This window comes from Artibeus jamaicensis, unplaced genomic scaffold (assembly GCF_021234435.1).
Source record: "Artibeus jamaicensis isolate MK-2021 breed Jamaican fruit bat unplaced genomic scaffold, CSHL_Jam_final contig_1998, whole genome shotgun sequence".
Taxonomy (NCBI): Eukaryota; Metazoa; Chordata; class Mammalia; order Chiroptera; family Phyllostomidae; genus Artibeus; species Artibeus jamaicensis.
The window spans coordinates 15,745,047-15,764,964 of record NW_026521407.1 but is presented as its reverse complement, the minus strand read 5'-3'; the positions used below and the strand labels follow the sequence as shown (position 1 = coordinate 15,764,964).

Sequence of the window (19,918 nt, the reverse complement as noted above, 5' to 3'; positions counted from 1 at the left end):
TGGCTGGCAAGGCTCAGTGGATTGAGCACCAGCCTACAAACTGAAGGGTCACTGGTTCAGTTCCCTGTCAGGGCACATGCCTGGGTTGGTGTGCCAAGTCCCTGGTCAGGGTACATGTCAGAGAAGCTACTGATGAGTGTTTCTCTCCCTCTCTTTCTTCCTCCCTCTCCTCTCTTTAAAAATAAATAAATAACATCTAAAAAAAAAAAAGTGATACAGTAACAATGGTCTTTGGTCTATTAAAGTCTTTTTGTTTTTTTTTATCGTAGCAGTAAGCCTTAGAGTGTTATTCCTGCATGTCTTAAACAGGTTCTTCATTCACTAGCTTTACAGCTTTCAGAATTCAAAGTGGAGAAGTTATGCTTTAAAATGTATACGGTAATTATTTTTAAGATCATAATTTTAATAATATTTCTAGTTTTTCTTTGTGGGAGAGCTTAAAATTAATAGTGAAATGAACATTTCTTTACACAAATTTTATGGTGTACTAATGATAGAAAGAACTGAAGAGAAATTTTAGAAAACGCTTAATTCCTTATACCACTGACATTTGTGAAACAGTATTTTGTCAGGTAAGTATTGAAGTATAGTTTATGCTGGCAAGTGTTGTGATTACTTTTATATTAACTTAAAATCTGTGTCACATTAAAGCCCAGGAACAAACTTTCTGAGCCATTTATGGATTGGGTTTTGAATATGCAAGTTTGTTAAACCATTGGGAATTAAAGATTCCAGTCGAACATCTCAGGTTTCTGAAACAATACATTTTCTCAGACTTCATGGAATTGTTCTGTGTCATTTATACTTGCTTGGCTCAGCAGGCCTAGCAATGAGGTATTTTTTATTTTATGTTTGTTTTTGCAGGGATCTTAGCAACATCAATTGTGAAGAGCTTGGTCCATTGCCTCCTGGATGGGAGATCCGTAATACAGCAACAGGCAGAGTTTATTTTGTTGACCATAACAACAGGACAACACAATTTACAGATCCTCGGCTCTCTGCTAACTTGCATTTAGTTTTAAAGTAAGTTTTTGAAACAATGTATGTGAAAATGCGAGTCTGAACAAGAGAAGACTGATGATGCTGTTTGTAATAAATGTGACAGGGTGTCTGCTGTCTTCAATTATAAATCACTTTTGTTGAACAAAATTTTATATAAGAATATGTCAAGTTTTACTTTGACGTATGAGTATTTTAATCCCACTGTGCTTAAATAGCCACCTGTCCTGAAACGTTAGGAGAAGGGTATATGTCAGAGGTGCACCCTGGCACACCTGACGAGACAGGCTGCTTTATGGAGTGGATGAATATTTATCCCCCAGGAGTGTATCAGAAATTGCTCCATGATAGCTGAGTGCACTCCAGAGCCTTTTTTGCTGTTAGTTTTGTTTTCTACCTTTGTCTTCTTTCCTGTTTGCAGGACATAGTTTTTCAGACAGTTCTTTGTGAATGGACTCAATGTACCTTAGATTTTTTAAATCAGCTTTATTGAAATGTAAGTGACATACAGTATACACTGTGCATATTTAAAATGTACAATTTAAGTTTTGACATACTATACACCCACAAAACCCACCACAGTGAGGATAGTGAACAATATCCATCATCCTAAAAGTTTTCTCGTGCCTCTCTGTAATTCCCCCTCCCGTCGCTTCCTGTGGGGCTTCCACCCTCATTTCCTAGGGCTGCTGTGAAATGCCACAATTAGAATTTCATTCTCTCGCAATTCTGGAGGCCAGAAGTTCAGACTCAAGTTGTCAGCAAGGCTTTGTTCCTTCTGGAGGCTCTGAAGGAAAATTTGTTCCTTCCCTCTTACCTAGCTTTTGGTGGTTTCTGGAAATTTTGCTGTTCCTTGGCTTGTAGACATACCATCCCAGTTTGTGTTTTCACATGACCATCTACCCAAGGAACTTACAGCACCAAGTGTGTCGTACCTATCAGTTCTCCAAGTCTCCAGATACCAGCAGGGTGCACAACAATTGAATACAGTGCGACAGTATGTGCAGTTAGTGTCAGGCCACACAGGTTAAGGACTCTGTCCTTCAAAACTGTCCTGACTTCAGTTGCTAACTCCAAGTCCCAGTTCTTACTAGTTGGTGTTAAGTTGGGGAGTTCAGTAATTTGCTAGCATGGCTCACTGAACCAGGGAAGTACTTTATTATTATCATCAGTGTGTTACAGAGGATACAACTGCCAGCAGTCTGTGAGAGTTGTAGTTGCTCTGTACCCTTACCAACACTTAATGCTTTACTGAGACATTCTGATTGGTGTCTAGTGGTTTCTCTCATTATCATTTAAATTCGCATTTCTCTCACGTATGATGATGTTGAGCATGTCTTTTTCTGTGCTTTTTGTCATCTCTGTATCTTTGGTGAAATTTTTTGCCTCCTCTTGAAAATTGATTTTTTAAAAACTTGAGTTTTGAGAGTTTTCTTTACATATTTGCAATGCAATCCTGTATCAGGTATATGCTTTGGAAAGATTTTTCTTCTAGTCTGTGACTAGTCTTCTTGTCTTTTCATTTTCTTAATGGTATCTTTTGAAGAGCTGTCTTTCAAAGTTTTCTTTGAAATTTTGATGAAGTTCAATTATCCATTTATTCTTTTATGAATTGCTTTTGGCGTCATAGCTAAGAAACCTTTGCCTAACACAAGTCATAACAGTTTATTTCTGTATTTCAGAAGTTACGGTTTTAGTTTTACATTGAAGTCTCTGATCCATTTTGAGTTAAATTTTTGTATCTGGTGTAAGATATACCCAAGCTCATTTTTTTTCTTTTGCATAGGATGAATATAATTGTTTAGGCAGTATTTAAAAAATATATTCTGTTTTTGACCTGGCTGGTATAGCTCAGTGGATTGAGCACAGGCTTGTGAACCAAAGGATCGTGGTTCGATTCCCAGTCAGGGCACATGCCTGGGTTCCCGGGCCAGTTCCCGAATGGGACACAGGAGAGGCAACCATACATTGATATTTCTCTCCCTCTCTCCTTCCCTTCCCCTCTAAATATAAATAAATAAAATCCTTTAAAAAATAAAGTAAAATATATTGTTTTGATTTTTGTATATGTGTGTAAAAAACACCTTTATTATAAAAGTTTGTGAGAGTACTAAATAGTGATTTGTAATTTTCATCAAAGATGCATTTTCTCTCCATAGTTACATTTTACGTATAAAATTGGGTCTAGTACACAAGAACCACTCTGTGTAAAATAAGTTTGGGTGATTTGTCAGAGACCTGAAAGTTATTTTTGTTTGTTTTATCATAGCTACCATTGCCCTTTACCTGTAAGTTAGGAGATTGTGTTCTTCTCTGTTATATGTAAAAACTCCAACCGAATCATTCCCTCAGTGTCTCCATAGGCGTCAGTAGCAAATTGTCTGAACTTACTGGAATTAACTACTTTATTATATCATAAGGTTCTTCAAAAAATTCTTAGAGGCAACTTATAATATTTTTGCTAGGAGAATCAAAATATCTCTGGGTAACTTGCTTTTTAAAAATTACTGTATTTCTGCTATATCTGAAAGATTATTTTATGTGTTTGAGGTAAATCATACATGTGTGGTTAGAAGTCACTTTAGCACAACAGTGTGAACGTACTTCCATTGACCCTATCTATACTTAAAAATGATTAAAATGGTAAGTTTTATGTTACATATATTTTACCACAATAAAGGAAAAGCAGTCACTCTGCTAAGCATTTAGACTTGTTTGTAAAGTGCTCACTTCTCGTGCCCGTCCTGTCACGTGACCGCCCGCGTTCCTGTGGCCTAGAGGAGTGTGTGTAGGAGAAGGGCCCGCCCGCCCGCCAGTGCAGGCTGTGTGTCTCTGCCAGAGACACAGACCCCAGATAACAGGCACAACAGAGCTTGGCATAGGCCAGGGTTTTAAAATGGGTGACAGTAAATTATGCAGAAGAAAGATGGAAATGGTATCTGAGAAATTTGTTCTCAACAGCCGTATACAGCTTTGCAGATGAAACTCCATTGTCCAATTCCATAAATTCATATGGCTTTTGAGAAATAAACTTCGGAGCTAGTTTATCAGTGTCGAAAAGGACAAACCAAGAACTCAGTATGCCATGTAAATGATATCGCTAGACTTGTTTTATGGTATAATGCATAATAGTACATTAAATATACTATTGTATGTATAATATACATATGTATAATATATTATACATATGTATAATGGTATAATTGTATAATTGTAATTACACAATAGTAATTGTAATTGTATACTTGTATACAATGTATAAATGTAATCTTTTCCATTTAAATATTTTAATAGTATTTTTGTTTACTTTTCTAGTCGGCAGAACCAGTTGAAAGACCAGCAGCAACAGCAAGTGGTGTCCTTATGCCCTGATGACACAGAGTGCCTGACAGTCCCCCGGTACAAGCGAGACCTGGTTCAGAAACTGAAAATTTTGCGGCAAGAACTCTCCCAGCAGCAGCCTCAAGCTGGCCATTGCCGAATTGAGGTTTCCAGGGAAGAGATTTTTGAGGTAAACTTACAAATCTTCTTTTAAAGTAGAGAAAAATTAAGATTTAATGTGTTGCTCTGTGTTTTCTGAGAATACTTTTTGGGACTCTTTAGAATGGGGGAGAGTTTTCATTAATTTCTCTTTTAATTGTGGAGATTAAAGGGAATAATATTGGCGAGATTTAATGTATGAGAAAAACATTTAAATGAGGTGAAGAGTGTTTGGTGGTCTAGTTGGTTCAGCTTGGTCTCTGCATTGCAAATATTTAATGTTAGTGAGCTTTAAAAGACCACAAGTATTATCCATCCCTTACTTTCTAATTCATCCAAAAGGTAAAGGACTCTTAACTCAGAAAATCATTTTGTTTAGTTACTCTTGGACTACTTCCTTATTTCATTGAAAATCTTCCTTTCTAGTATATTCTTTTATCTTTGGATTTTATAGCCCTAGCATCAACTTCAGAGTTCGTACATAATTGGTGGCAAAGTTCCAAGTTACAGACTTCCCACTCATTAGTGGGTTCCTGGGCAAGATGTTTGGGAACTTGATTATTATTTTCCTAAAGGATGAACTTTTTCTCTCAGAACAGTTCTGGCCTTGTTTTTAGTCAGTCATTTGTATTTTTTTTTTCCTTTTTTTAAATTTGGTGTTTTATTTCTAGATGATCCATTATCAAATACCAAGCTATTTTTTGCATGTCTTTTTTAAAAAATATATTTTATTGATTACACAATTACAGTTATCCTATTCCCCCCTTCATTCCCCTCCACCCTGCACACCCCCTCCTCCACCACTCCCGCCCTTTAATTTATGTCCACGTGTTACAAGTTCTTTAGATTCTACATTTTCCATACTATTCTTGCTCTCCCCCCATCTATTTTCTACCTATTGTTTTTTTTTTAATTTATTTATTTTTTTGAATTGATTATGCTGTTACAGTTGTTCTATTCCCCCCTTCATTCCCCTCCACCCTGCCCCCCCAACCCCACCATTACCCCCCCTTTAGTTTATGTCCATGTGTCTCAAGTCCTTTAGGTTCTATATTTTCCATACTATTCTTGCCCCCCCCCTATTTTCTATCTACTGTCTATGCTACTTGTTTTCTGTACCTTCTCCCCCCATCTCCTCCTCCCACTCCCCTGTTGCTAACCCTCCTTGAGATCTTCATTTCTATGTTTCCACTCCAGATCTAGCTGTCCTTTTAGTTTGCTTTTGTTTTAGGTGTGGTTGTTAATAACTGTGAGTTTGTTGTCCTTTCACTGTTCATGTTTCTTTAACTTCTTTTTCTTAGATAAGTCCCTTTAACATTTCATATAATAAGGGCTTGGTGATGATGAACTCCTTGAATTTGGCCTTATCTGAGAAGCACCTTATCTGTCCTTCCGTTCTAAATGAAAGTTTTGCTGGGTAGAGCAATCTTGGTTGTAGGTCTTTAGATTTCATGACTTGGAATATTTCTTTCCAGCCCCTTCTTGCCTGTAAGGTCTCTTTTGAGAAATCTGCTGACAGCCTGATGGGGACTCCTTTGTAGGTGATTGTCCCCTTAGCTCTTGCTGCTTCCAGGATTCTCTCCTTCATTTTAATTTTGGCTAATGTAATTATGATATGCCTTGGTGTGTTTCTTCTTGGGTCCAACTTTTTTGGTACTCTCTGGGCTTCTTGGATTTCTTGGAAGTCTGTTTCCTTTGCCAGATTGGGGAAATTTTCTTTTATTATTTGTTCAAATAGTTTTTCCACTGGTGGTTGTGTCTTTCCCCCTTCTGGTACCCCTATAATTCGGATATTGGAGCGTTTAAAGATGTCCTGGAGGTTCCTAAGACTCTCCTCATTTCTTTGAATTCTTGCTCCTTGACTCTTTTCTGTTTGGCCATTATTTGGTTTCTTCTGGTCCACTCCAGTGATTTGAGTCCCAGTTTCCTTTTCATCTCTATGGGTTTCCTGTGGAATTCCATTCATTTCCCTTAATTTAGCTTTCATATGTTTCTCTAATTTGTGGCTATAATCCACCAGATCTGTGAGGAAGCTGATGACCAGTGTTTTAAACTGTGCGTCTGAGAGTTTTGCTATTTCTTCGTCACTTAGATTTATCTCTGGGGCTTTGAGGTCTCCCTGCGACATTTTTGGTCTGTTCTGGCCCTTTAAGTGGGAGAAGCGGCGCCTTGGAGTCCCAGGTCGCTGGGTTGTGACGCTGTATGTGGGGGCGTGGTCAGAGCGGGGAAATGGCGGCGCCCTCTATTGCCGCCGCGGCCGCCGTCGTCTTCGCCGCCGGTCCAACCGCTCACTCCCTCACTCGCGCGCAATTAGGCAACCACAGTCAACACGCTGCACCGCCTCCCCACTGTCTCCTCTGCAGTCGCTCACCCGGTGGGTTGCCCGGTCGCTCACTAGGTCCAATCCTGGGTTTGGAACCCGTGGGACTGGATTCGCGCGTCTGGATTCCGCGCCCGGGTCCACCGAGCCCTCCTTTGTAACTCCTCACCCGACGCCAGCGGACTTCCGAAAAGTTCAGTTTTCCGTGTTCTGGTTGTGTTTTCTGATGCTAATATTTAGTTGTCCCTAAACTTGGTTGTGTGAGGAGGCACGGCACATCCACCTAAACCTCCATCTTGGCGGAAGTCCTCAGTCATTTGTATTTTAAAATAATATAACACTGCCGATTTAATGAAGAGAACACTAATGATTACTTACGTTCTTTTGAAAATTTCTTTTTTTTTAACCTTTATTTCCTACTAGTGCTGATGACCTAGATTTAGGTAATCCATCTTTAAAATTTTTGGTACTTCTACTATCAAATTCTGTTTTTAATATGAAAGGAATCACTACTATGGTTCATAGAACTTAAATATGGAATTTTGCGGCCCTGGCTAGGTAGTTCAGTTGCTTAGAGTATTGTCCTGATACTCATAGGTTTCAGGTTCAGTCGATGGTTGAGGCGCATACAGGAAACAACCAGTGAGTACGTAAATAAGTGCAACAACAGATTGACCTCTCTCTCTCTTTCCCCTGCCCCCTTTCTCTCCACCCTTCCTCCCTTTCACCCTCCTTCTATTTAAAAAAAAAATCAATAATATTCAAATATAGAATTTTGCACTCAGTAGGCTTTTAATAATTTATCAACTGAATCGGTTTCAGTAGTATTAAGATCTATTCATTTTATTATTAGGAGTTCCAAGAGGTTTCAAACACTTGGAGTTTATTCATTGATTTGATTGTTGAATTTCACCTTTCAACATTTTAAATAAAAATGTTTTGTAGGTGGAATGGGAGGGAGAGTTTAAATAACAGGTTAAAAGCACCTAGTAATTACAGTATATTAACTTTTTTTCAGGAGTCATATCGGCAGGTCATGAAAATGAGACCAAAAGATCTCTGGAAGCGATTAATGATAAAGTTTCGTGGAGAAGAAGGTCTTGACTACGGAGGGGTTGCCAGGTAAAGACGTGCTTATCAGAAAATAACATATGGCTCCTTATATTTACAAATTTAAGATACTCCCTGTTGTGTAACCTTCTCATTGATATTTTTTATACTGTGATATTCCCTAACATTTGCAATAGGAGGATATTCTTTCTTATTTATTTACTTATAATATGTGTGAGAAGATGGATTTTTAAAAAAAGATTTTTAAAATTTATGTTTAGAGGGGATGTAGGGTAGAAAGAGAGATGAAATGGATCATGTAGCCCAGTGAGACTTCCTCTGAAAACTAGCTGCAGCCCTACGTCGATTATTAGTAACCTGCAGGCCCTGTATTTTCTTCATCTCTCTTCTTCACTACACATTATTCCTTCTGTTGTATATTGTCAGGAACAATCTTGAGACTTTAATGACATAATGTAAACTGAATACCGTTCCCCTTCGCTTCCATTGTCGTGCTTTTTAACCTTGTTCAAGGAGTGTGTGTGTGTGTGTGTGTGTGTGAGATATCAATGGTTCTTATGTTCTATTCATACATAAAGTATCTTTTTCCAGGTGTGAAATTTCACTTTATGTAAGTGTAGCAGAAACATTGTAGAGAACTACAATGTATTACCACTTCCCCAGTCTAAATCCATTCTTAATTAAATTTTATTTCCACTGAATCCCATAATTGTTACTTATCATTACTTGCTTTCATCTGTAGACTTATTTTCATCCTGTGACCTTTTTAACTGCAAATGGGTAGTTTTCTTTTTTTTTTTTTATTTTTTTTTTTTTTTATTTTTTTTTTTTTTTCCCCCTTTTTTTTTTCTCCCTCCCCCCTTCTCTGTCCTCATCTGTTCCTTTTAGTTTTTTGCTTTTGTTTTAGGTGTGGTTGTTAATAACTGTGAGTTTGCTGTCCTTTCACTGTTCATGTTTCTTTAACTTCTTTTTCTTAGATAAGTCCCTTTAACATTTCATATAATAAGGGCTTGGTGATGATGAACTCCTTGAATTTGGTCTTATCTGAGAAGCACCTTATCTGTCCTTCCATTTTAAATGAAAGTTTTGCTGGATAGAGTAATCTTGGTTGTAGGTCTTTAGATTTCATGACTTGGAATATTTCTTTCCAGCCCCTTCTTGCCTGTAAGGTCTCTTTTGAGAAATCAGCTGACAGTCTGATGGGGACTCCTTTGTAGGTGACTGTCCCCTTATCTCTTGCTGCTTCTAGGATTCTCTCCTTCACTGGAATCTTGGCTAATATAATTATGATGTGCCTTGGTGTGTTCCTTCTTGGGTCCAACTTCTTTGGTACTCTCTGAGCTTCCTGGATTTCCTGGAAGTCTATTTCCTTTGCCAGATTGGGGAAATTCTCCTTTATTATTTGTTCAAATAAGTTTTCCACTGGTGGCTGTGCCTTTCCCCCTTCTGGTACCCCTATAATTCGGATGTTGGAGCGTTTAAAGATGTCCTGGAGGTTCCTAAGACTCTCCTCATTTCTTTGAATTCTTGCTTCTTGACTCTTTTCTGTTTGGCCATTATTTGCTTTCTTCTGGTCCACTTCATTGATTTGAGTCCCAGTTTCCTTTTCATTGCTATTGGTGTCCTGTGCAATTCCATTCATTTCAATTAGTTTCGCCTTCATATATTTGTCTAATTTGTCCGTATAATCAACCAGTTCTGTGAGGATCTTGATAACCAATGTTTTAAACTGTGCGTCTGTGAGATTTGCTATTCATCGCTTAGATTTATTTCTGGGGCTCTGAGATCCTCCTGTGCCATTCTTGGTCTGTTTGGGCCCTTTAAGAAGTGGTGCCTTGGAGTCCCAGGTCGCTGGGTTGTGACGCTGTATGTGGGGGCGTGGCCAGAGCGGGGAAATGGCGACCCCCTCTGCCGCTTCTCACAGCTGGTGTTTGTGGGTGCCCTTCCGCGGAGGGGGGGTTGGGCGGGGGGGGGGGTGTGGGGGCCCCGTTTTTTTTTTTTTTTTTTGCCGTTCTGTTTTTTTTTGGATATTTAGAATTGATCATTTATACATCACAGTACATTCTATGGAATTCTTATGATTTATTCTTAACTTGATTTTGAATGCTTATTGAGAAAATCTGTTAATTATTTGCTAATAGACTCTAAATGCTATAATTATATGGATAGGCCAAATAAGTAGGTTTTTTGTTGTTTATTTCTTTTTTATAAAAAAAAATTGTATTTATTTATTTTTAAAGGTAGGGAGGGAGAAACATTGATGTGAGAGAGAAACATCAATCAGTTGCCTCTCGTAGGTGCCCCAATGAGGGATCAGACCCGCAACCCACACATATGTGCTAACTGGGATTGAATACATGACCTTTCGCTTTGTGGAACGATGCCCAGCCAACTGAGCCAGACTGGTCAGGGCTGTTGTTTATCTCTTAACCTCACTGCTCTCAGGGTTTGGGCCGACTAAAAGGGAGTGGCAGTGAACTGTTTTTTTTCTGATCTTTCTCTGTAGTAGGACCCAAAAGCCGTTGGGTTCTGCTTTGATGTATGTTCTAAATACTTGGTGAAACAAAACAAAAATTTGAATTTTCTTTTTAAAAAAACATGTATAAAAAGCATATAAGACATGTCAGGTGAGTGTTATGTGGTAGGAAAGTTACTTATGTGGAGACCTCACTTGTTTTTGTTTTTGTTTTTTAAGATTTTATTTATTTATCTTTAGAGAGGAGAAGGGAAGGGAAGGAGAGAGGAAGAGAAATATCAATGTGTGGTTGCCTCTCATGTGTCCCCCCTGGGAACTGGCCTGTGCCCTCATTGGGAATTGAACCTCAATCTTTTGGTTTGCAGGCCTGTGTTCAATCCACTGAGCTACACCAGCCAGGGCTTACCTCACTTGTTTTTAATCTCTAGAGTTTTTCAAGTATAAAATAAATGGTAGTGATTTGAGCTAGATTCCATCACATTATAGAATTTAAAAACATAGTTCTTTAACTTCTTATTAAAAGCACTTTATTGTATTTCCTAAAAATATATTATTTGGTGTGTTTAATCCATAACAACAACATGTCATTTAGATACCTTTCTTAGGTGAAGAATGACAAGAATTGAGACTAGAACTATATCTCTTTAAGTCCTAAACTAGTGATTGTATGAGGGAAGACACCCCCCCCCCAAGAAAACCCCACCAGTATTATCTTTTGGAGGGTGGGCCCCTTGTAGTACAGGCTTCCCCTGCTAGATGAGTGTTTCAGGAACCCATCTGTATCTGTACCAGCTGGTGTTGCTGTGGTAGGCTGCATTCATTCTCATTGAATTTTTTTTTTTTGAAGACTCTTTCAATGTATTTTCCCATTTCATGATGGGTGATTTACAAATGTGCCTGCCCACACCACATGGAATGTTCAGCAGTGTTTGACCAAAAACGAGGTGGGACATGACCTCTGCCCCACCCTCCCTATTACCCGATCTCACCCTGAGAGACGTTTTTTTGTTTGTTTGTTTGTTTCCCCGGATGAAAAAAGTCCTCAGAGAGAAACATTTTGCCATTGTGGAAGAGGTGAAACAAAAAATGGCAGAAGCAATAAAAGGCATCAAAGTTGACAAGTTCAAAAACTGTTTTGAGGTGGAAAAATGTCTCAATAGGTATATTGCATCAAATGGAGAGGACTTTGAAGGTGACTGAACTTTAAGCATATAAGAATAAATACCCAATTTAAAAAATAAATTCCATTTTTGGATCCCCCTCATATTTCAGTTATGAATAACTTATCTTTCATACTTTGAGAAATATGAAGGATTTAATAAATTTAAGGTGATAGTCCTGTTTATTATGAGGTTTTATAAATATTGATGTACACATGAAACTGACAAGTGCTATAGAACACACCAAAAGATACGGACTGGGGCGAGCAGGTACTTTTTGGTTGTTCTGTACCACTTCCAAGTTTCCAGTGACCACTTACACTTTTATCACAGAATGTTTTAGGGATTACACAAAAAAAGGTGATGAAATGGATAATGACATTTTCTTTATTTTTTAATTTTATTGATTATGCCATTACAGTTGTTCTATTCCCCCCCTTCATTCCCCTCTACCCTGTACCCCTCTCCCCCACCATTCCCCCCTTTAGTTTATGACCACGTCTCAAGTTCTTTAGATTCTATATTTCCCATACTATTCTTGCCCTCCTCCCTATTTTCTATCTACTGTCTATGCTACTTATTTTCTTTATTTCTCCCCCCTTCTCCTCCTCCCACTCCCCTGTTGCTAATCCTCCATGAGATCTTCATTTCTATGTTTCTGCTCCTGATCTAGCTGTCCTCTTAGTTTGCTTTTGTTTTAGGTGTGGTTGTTAATAACTGTGAGTTTGCTGTCCTTTCACTGTTCATGGTTTTTTAACTTCTTTTTCTTAGATAAGTCCCTTTAACATTTCATATAATAAGGGCTTGGTGATGATGAACTCCTGGAATTTGACCTTATCTGAGAAGCACTTTATCTGCCCTTCCATTCTAAATGAAAGCTTTGCTGGATAGAGCAATCTTGGTTGTAGGTCTTGGGATTTCATGACTTGGAATACTTCTTTCCAGCCCCTTCTTGCCTGTAAGGTCTCTTTTGAGAAATCTGCTGACAGTCTGATGGGAACTCCTTTGTAAGTGACTGTATTGTTATCTCTTGCTGCTTCTAGTATTCTCTCCTTCATTTTAATCTTGGCTAATGTAATGATGATGTGCCTTGGTGTGTTCCTTCTTGGGTCCAAGTTCTTTGGGACTCTCTGAGCTTCATGGATTTCCTGGAAGTCTGTTTCCGTTTCCAGATTGGAGAAGTTCTCCTTTATTATTTGTTCAAATAAGCTTTCCACTTGTGGCTGTTGCTCTTCCCCTTCTGGTACCCCTATAATTCGGATGTTGGAGTGTTTAAAGATGTCCTGGAGGTTCCTAAGCATCTCCTCATTTTTTGAATTCTTGTTTCTTCATCCTTTTCTGTTTGGTCATTTTTTTCCTCTTTCTGGTCCACTCCTTTGATTTGAGTCCCAGTTTCCTTTCCATTACTATTGGTTTCCTGTGCATTTCCCTTCATTTCAATTAGTTTAGCCTTCATTTGTTCCTCTAATTTGTGACTAAAATCAACCAGTTCTGTGAGCATCCTGATCACCAGTGTTTTGAACTGTGCATCTGAAAGTTTGGCTATTTCTTCATCACTTAGAGTTATGGGCTCTGGGACTTTGAGTTCTTCTTGAGCCATGTTTGGTCTGTTATGTATGGCCCAAGTTATGTATGAGGAGGGGAGCCTTAGTTGTTCACCAGGGCGGGGCCTTCCAGTTCACTGATTTGTGACGCTTTATGTGGGGGCCGGGTCAGAGCAAGGCAATAGTGGTCCCCTTTGCTGCTTCCCACAAGCCGCTGGGGCCTGTGCAGTCTGTCTCACTGCTTGTTCCTTTGCTGGTTTATCTGCGTGTGAATGTGTGATTGACTGCAGTCCAGCTTGCTGCCTTGCACCCTCACTGGGTCTGCTCGTCACAGCCCCACACCTGGGGATTCACCAACCACTGGCCCTGCACCTGGGTTGGTCTGGCCAAGTTTTCCTGCACAACCCTGCTCCGCCAGCCGCTGGCTCCACCCCTCTTACCGGTCTAGCTACAGGGTTCCTTGTTGTCTGACTTCAGTAGTTTAATTTTCTGTGTTACGGCTGCATATTCGTTTTACTAAAACTTTGTTGTCTTTAAATTTGGTTGTGTGAGGAGGTACAGTGTTTCCACCTATGCCTCCACCTTGGTGGAAGTCCGATAATGACATTTTATTACTAAAACAACACCACCAACAAGATGCACCCTGTCCAAAAGTGAGCATAATGCTGCATTGTATATATGTTAATTATAGTATAAGTCTTCCATGATAGGAGCAAGTGAGGGTAATGGAGATCACCTGAATATTCTGAACAATATCCTTCCCTTTATATTTATCATGGATTATAAATTTACTTAGCAATTAAAAGGAGAAGATCACTGGGGTGCATCATGTAATTAATAGTCAGTACTTCTGGGTAATACTTTTATACTTGCTGCTGCTAATCTGTCATAAAATTGCCCCAAATGAGTGAGAAGTGATTGCATCCTAACAAAACAAGAGTTTTCATTTGCTTTTGGGCATGGTAGATTTTTGCAGTGTAATCTTATGTAACTAATTGTTTTATTTTCTTTAAAATTTTTTTTTTGCTAAAATGACAGCCTTTTAGTAAAACCATATTAATTAACACAAAGTTCCTTTGTCATATCTTGTTTTCTAGGGAGTGGTTATATCTCTTGTCACATGAAATGTTGAATCCATACTATGGCCTCTTCCAGTATTCAAGGGATGATATCTATACATTGCAGATCAATCCTGATTCTGCAGTTAATCCGGTATGATTGCTGGTTCCAATATGAATTAACTTATGACCTACAATACTTTTCATCTTTAAATGTCAATGTAGTTTATAAAATAGGATTACTATCTTTGTCCTAGTTACAGATTTTAACTTAGCAGTTTCTCTTTTAGAAAATATTCTCAAGTAAACAACTGTGGATATATTCAATAGTTTGGACACAGGAATGTATGTTTACTGTGTCATTGTTTATAGTAGCCCCAGTCGGAAACAGCATCATTGTCCATAAGCAGGGGTTGATTATATTATGACAAGAGAAAGACATTAATGATTACAAACACAGATTCTGGAATTAGGCATGACATCATAACATGATCCCATTACATAATAGCTTTGTGACTTTGGGCAAATTCATTACTTGAGCCTCAATTTTATCATTGCTAATAATAGTAAGTATAGTTTATACCTTAGAGAAGGGTTGTGACAGTTCAGTGGGCCCATTCACATTAAGTATTCATCATAGTGCTATACCTTATTAACCCTATTATATATTATTTGGCACTCACCAAAAGTTAGCAGCTGCTACTGACTTGTTTTGATATTATTTCTATTATTTTTTCATACAAGGGCATATTATATAGTTATTAAAATGACATTGTGGGATAATAGTTAATGATATGTCAAGATGGTATTTGTGAATGTGAAAGGAGGTTATAAAATAGTATGATACAGTTTTGGTAAATATGTACATATGTAACGCTGAAAGGCTCCATCTATACTATAATACTGACATTAGTTATCTCTGAGTATTAGATTATGGGTGATTTTTTTTTCTTGTCTGTATTTGCTAAGCAGTTGTGAAAGTGTATTACTTTTTACAAAGAAACAAAAGCTGTTTTGAAGGTAAGAGGGAGGTTTAAAGATTACTTATTAAATAGAGAAGTAAAAGATTAAAATACAAATACCTAACTAACAAAACAGTGTATTAGGAAAGACCAAATATATGCAAGCATGGTAGGGATGTTAGAGTCACTGCAGGGACTCGTGTATCAAGGGAAGGCTTTTAGGTGAAGGTGCTGCCTGGGGAGCTCATTCCTGCCACCATGGTAGTGACGGTTCACATTGGTTGAGCTTTTTTCCTATGCCAGGTCCAGTGCCGGGGCTTTGTCATCTCCTTTTACTCCTCACAGAGATCCTTTTTTAGATCCTGTTATTACCCTTATTTTTCCAGATGTGGAAAATTAGTCCTATAGGGGTTAAGTAATTTGCCCAAGTGTGCATAGCTAGTAACTGGCAGAATTGGGACTCTAGTCCAAGTTAGACATGAAATCTGTGCCCTTAAATTTGAGATGTTTTGCATTTCAGTTTCTGAGGATCTGTGAGGGGTGTAACGAAGAAGCTGCAGTGGGACTGTTGTCTGGACTGATTTCTGGAGATGAATTTTACCAAGTGACTCTGCCCTTTGAGAGAGGCATGGACTCTGGTGAATTATTTGTAACAATGCAGAGTGTCTTGAGCCTGCCCAGTAGAAACTCTCCCTAGTGATTATGGAGCTTTGATAGGATAGCCTATTTCCTCTAAATAGTTGTAAACTAGAGTATAAGTTAATACTATAAAAAGATTCATGCTGCTTAAATATTAACTTTTATTAAAAATCTCCTGGAATGTGTCTAATTTGAGTATTTATATAAACTTTTCAATTTCAGGAACACTTATCATATTTCCACTTTGTTGGACGAATAATGGGAATGGCTGTGTTTCATGGACATTATATCGATGGTGGTTTCACATTGCCTTTTTATAAACAGTTGCTTGGGAAGTCAATTACTTTGGATGACATGGAGTTAGTTGATCCAGATCTTCATAACAGTTTAGTGTGGATACTGTATGTATTGAGTCTTGTATCTGTTTTTTTTGTAATTAGAATCTGAGATTTTAAAAAAAGATTCTGTTTCAATGGATGTACTTCTTTAAAATTTAAAAAACACACAGAAAATATTTCAATATTAAGAGTGATTATTTGAGCGATAGGACAACATTAGACTTTTTCTTCCTCCTGCTGCTTTCCTGTGTATTTCAAATTCTTAAAAGTAAATGATAGTATTTTAAAAAGGCAGGGAAATCTAGTATATATTTTTAAAGTACTATATATAAATGATTTTCTTGATGTAGTACAAGTTTGATTCCAGGCCTGCGTGTGTTAAAATAGTAAATTCCTGGGGATTTATGTGGTGATTGTTGCAACCACACTTAAAAAGGGGACCTGTAGAAACCAGTTCTGTTTTGTGGGAGGGCATTAGTTTATGAAGATATATTGGCCATACTTATTTTGCCAGCGTGAGTGGCTTTCTCACTGGGGATACTCAAACATTTGGTTGCTTGGGGGTACCTAGATTCAAGTAGGGCCTCTTATCTAAAAGCCAAACATAACTGAAGTTTCCCTACAGCAAGCCTCACTTTGGCCAGGGCTCTTTCTCTTATTCAAGAAGTGAAATGTTTCCTGCGTTTATGCAGGTTAAAGCTCTTTCACTTTTCTGCCCAAGAACTGGGAGGTATGGTAGCATTAGAATAGTCAGAGGAATCTGATCTTCTATTTGTCACGCCGTAAAACTCTTTTAGTGTTATTTGCGTCACCAATTAATACATCTGTAGGGTCTGTAGTTTAGATTTTCCAGTTAAGTATATTTTCTTCTCTTTTCTTTCCAGTGAGAATGATATTACAGGTGTTTTGGATCATACCTTCTGTGTTGAACATAATGCATATGGGGAAATTATCCAGCATGAACTTAAACCAAATGGCAAGAGTATTCCTGTTACCGAAGAAAATAAAAAGGAGTATGTCAGGTAAACATTCTATGTTCTCAAGTCTGAGAATTGTTTGAATGTTCTAGAATAGCAGTATGGAAAAAACCATTTAAGTATTTAGGTTGTGTTAGTTGTTGCTATAAAATAGGCTTCTGCAGAATTTAGTGGCTTAAAAACAACTGTCATTTAATTATTTTTCACAATACCACGAGTCAGGAGTTTGGGTGAGTGCAGCGCTCCTCTGGGTGGCGTCAGTTGGGGCTGGCTCGTCAAGATGGCCTCTTCACTCACACACCTGATCACTCAGGTAGAATGGCTCCAAGAGTGGAGGGCTGGCTGGAATGGCTGCTGGGTCATCGTCTGGGGCCTAGTCTTCACTGTTGGCCAGGTTCCTTGGTCGTCCCACTTGGTATCAGAGGCCTCTCACTTTCCCCAGGGCCTCTCCCTCCCTAGCAAGGTAGAGGGAATAAGGAGGCTGGTTTCCCAGAACACAAGAGCAGAAGTTGTTGGATCTTTTTAAGGTTTAAGCCTAGAACTGGCCACTGTCACCTCTGTGCTGTATTGTTTTGGTTAAAGCAAGTCTCATGCCAAGCTGTGTCGCTGCAGAGGAGGGGCTCCACAGACACTGGGAAACGCGGTGCAGGGGCATGTGCAGTGTGGCTACCACGGCTGGCTCTGCAGAAGCCCTTTTGTGCTGTATGACTAGCAAGGGATAGATATAAGAAAATGTTCTCCAAGTTTTATAAAATCACCTGTTGATTGAATTTAAAAGTAGTGGGTAGATCATTTGGCTTATGGTGACTAAAGTTCTTCTAAAAATAAAACTATGGCAGTCAAATTTAGAAGTTTGAATTTCATCATATGCACACAAAAACATGCATGCTAAGCTATTTTTGTATGCATTATGTCCCCAAGTCTTGCTGCAATTTTCCTACTTTACACATGTGGCCCATCAGTTTCACAGATTGTTGATTGAGTGTGAGCATTGATTTAGCTTTTTTGGAAAGTAGTTTGATGATAGCCACCAAAATGAAAACATGTATGCCTTTTAACTAGCAGCTCCATCTTTAGGGGCTTATGCCGTGGAAACACATGTAATTAAATAATGATGAATAAGGATGTTCAATTAAACAGTACTTGTAAAAAATTTTTTAAAAAACAGCTAAGTGTTTTTAGAGAATGATTAAATACATATATTCAGAATACTGTGTGGGTTTTTAAGAGAGAGAGACTCTGCATAAACTGTTGGATTTAGAAAGCAGGTCGTAGAAGAATTACATAGGGACAGAGTCTGTGTTGTTTTATAAAGACACGGAAGGCATTCTGAAAGGTTGAATACCAAGTACCATGTTGGTCTGGGATGAGGGAGCGGAGGTGGTGCACCTGGGAATGGAGAGGGAAAGAGGGTAAGAGAAGAATGTACTTCAGGTTTACTTTGTCTCCACATTTAGGGTTTTATTTTTCATAATCTAACAAGCATCTATTATATTACTAATTTAAAAAATAGAAGAGTGGACCTGGTGTGGACTGTTCAGTCCCTGGCTCCCATTCTCCATGATTCAGTCATGTTTATAGTGTGTAGTGATGATCCCTGACCAAGTACAGTTTTGGGATTAAACAGGAAAGTTGATAAAGAAACCTTTTTGCAGATGTGCAGTTTAGGTGACCCCTTAATCAAACACAAAAGTGAGGTTCCTCAAAGAATTGAATGTTAAGTAACACTTTTTAAAGTAGAGAGCTTTTTCTCCGAGTTTAGAAGAGGATGTGTCGACAGACTCGGAAGATGACTAGTGCTGGGGTGTGTGAGATGGAGAGGTTTTCCTAGGGAGATTTTAAAAAAGGCAATTTACTTATAAATTACAAGTCAAAAGCCTGAGTAAAGCTACTCATTAGATGTAGTGCACTTTTTCTTTGTAAATTACTTCTTCCAGGCTTTTTAAAGCCTCAAGGAAACAATGAATGTTTAATAAAAAAGTGCTACATCAGCTTTTGTTACTTCTCATTTTTGGATATGAAGATTTTCTTTATCTTCTCTTCCAACCCTTATGCTGCCCCCAAAATATAAACAAAACACCTAACGTATTCACATCTTCTTTCAAGTCAAACCAGAAAAAATAGTCATTTTTGGTTGGTTGAGCTCTTTTTTTGCGGTTATTGGCATGCATGCCAGAAGTTTAGAAAGAAGTTTCATCCAGATTTTGACTTCGGTCCCATCTATGCTTCATCCAGTTTCCAGTTCACTCTCTGATTTGAAGGGTTGATTTACTGATGCAGCTTTCATTAGTGGAAGGTTACTTTTTAATATTGCTAGAGAGTCATAGTAATTACCAAATCTGATACATTTGATTACATGAAACCCCTGCCCAATGTTTATAGGCTATATGTGAACTGGAGGTTTTTACGAGGCATTGAGGCGCAATTCCTGGCTCTGCAGAAAGGATTTAATGAAGTAATTCCACAGCATCTGCTGAAGACATTTGATGAGAAGGAGTTAGAGGTCAGTATATTAATGTCATGATGTCATCTAGTGTAACAAGGAAAGGTTAGGAATTTTCTGTTAGCTTTAGAGGAAAGTTGTATTTCGGGAGCTTTTGAAGTTCCATGGTGCAATACTCTGAGAATTCTTATTTGTAGGGAGTCTTTCCTGCTTTGGAATTTCTACAAGTGAGTGGTCTCTCTTGCATTGTGAATATTTTATTTTTCCATATTATTCTTTCTTGTTTTGAACAGATTTCATGTCTTGTGTGTACCTTTTTCCAATGTTTTCTATAGAAATTTATTTGGAATAAAAGCCTAAGGTCAATTGATTTACACTGTACGTTGCAAGAAAGCATTTGGTAAACAAGATTATAGAGGAAATAATTAAAATACTTACGATACACTGTATC

At 38.2% G+C, this 19,918-nt stretch overlaps 1 protein-coding gene across 2 annotated transcripts in view; it reads left to right on the top strand.

Annotated features, from left to right (window-relative positions):
• SMURF2 (SMAD specific E3 ubiquitin protein ligase 2) overlaps positions 1 to 19,918 on the top strand; it is a 121,384-nt gene that overhangs the window by 94,016 nt on the left and 7,450 nt on the right. For both annotated transcript variants that reach the window (XM_037127988.2, XM_037127989.2), the window contains 7 exons: positions 865 to 1,023; positions 4,315 to 4,510; positions 7,818 to 7,921; positions 14,148 to 14,262; positions 15,932 to 16,110; positions 16,932 to 17,069; positions 19,407 to 19,527. In XM_037127988.2, coding sequence (XP_036983883.2) covers positions 865 to 1,023; positions 4,315 to 4,510; positions 7,818 to 7,921; positions 14,148 to 14,262; positions 15,932 to 16,110; positions 16,932 to 17,069; positions 19,407 to 19,527 — 1,012 coding nt within the window. The remainder of the gene's footprint in view (positions 1 to 864; positions 1,024 to 4,314; positions 4,511 to 7,817; positions 7,922 to 14,147; positions 14,263 to 15,931; positions 16,111 to 16,931; positions 17,070 to 19,406; positions 19,528 to 19,918) is intronic.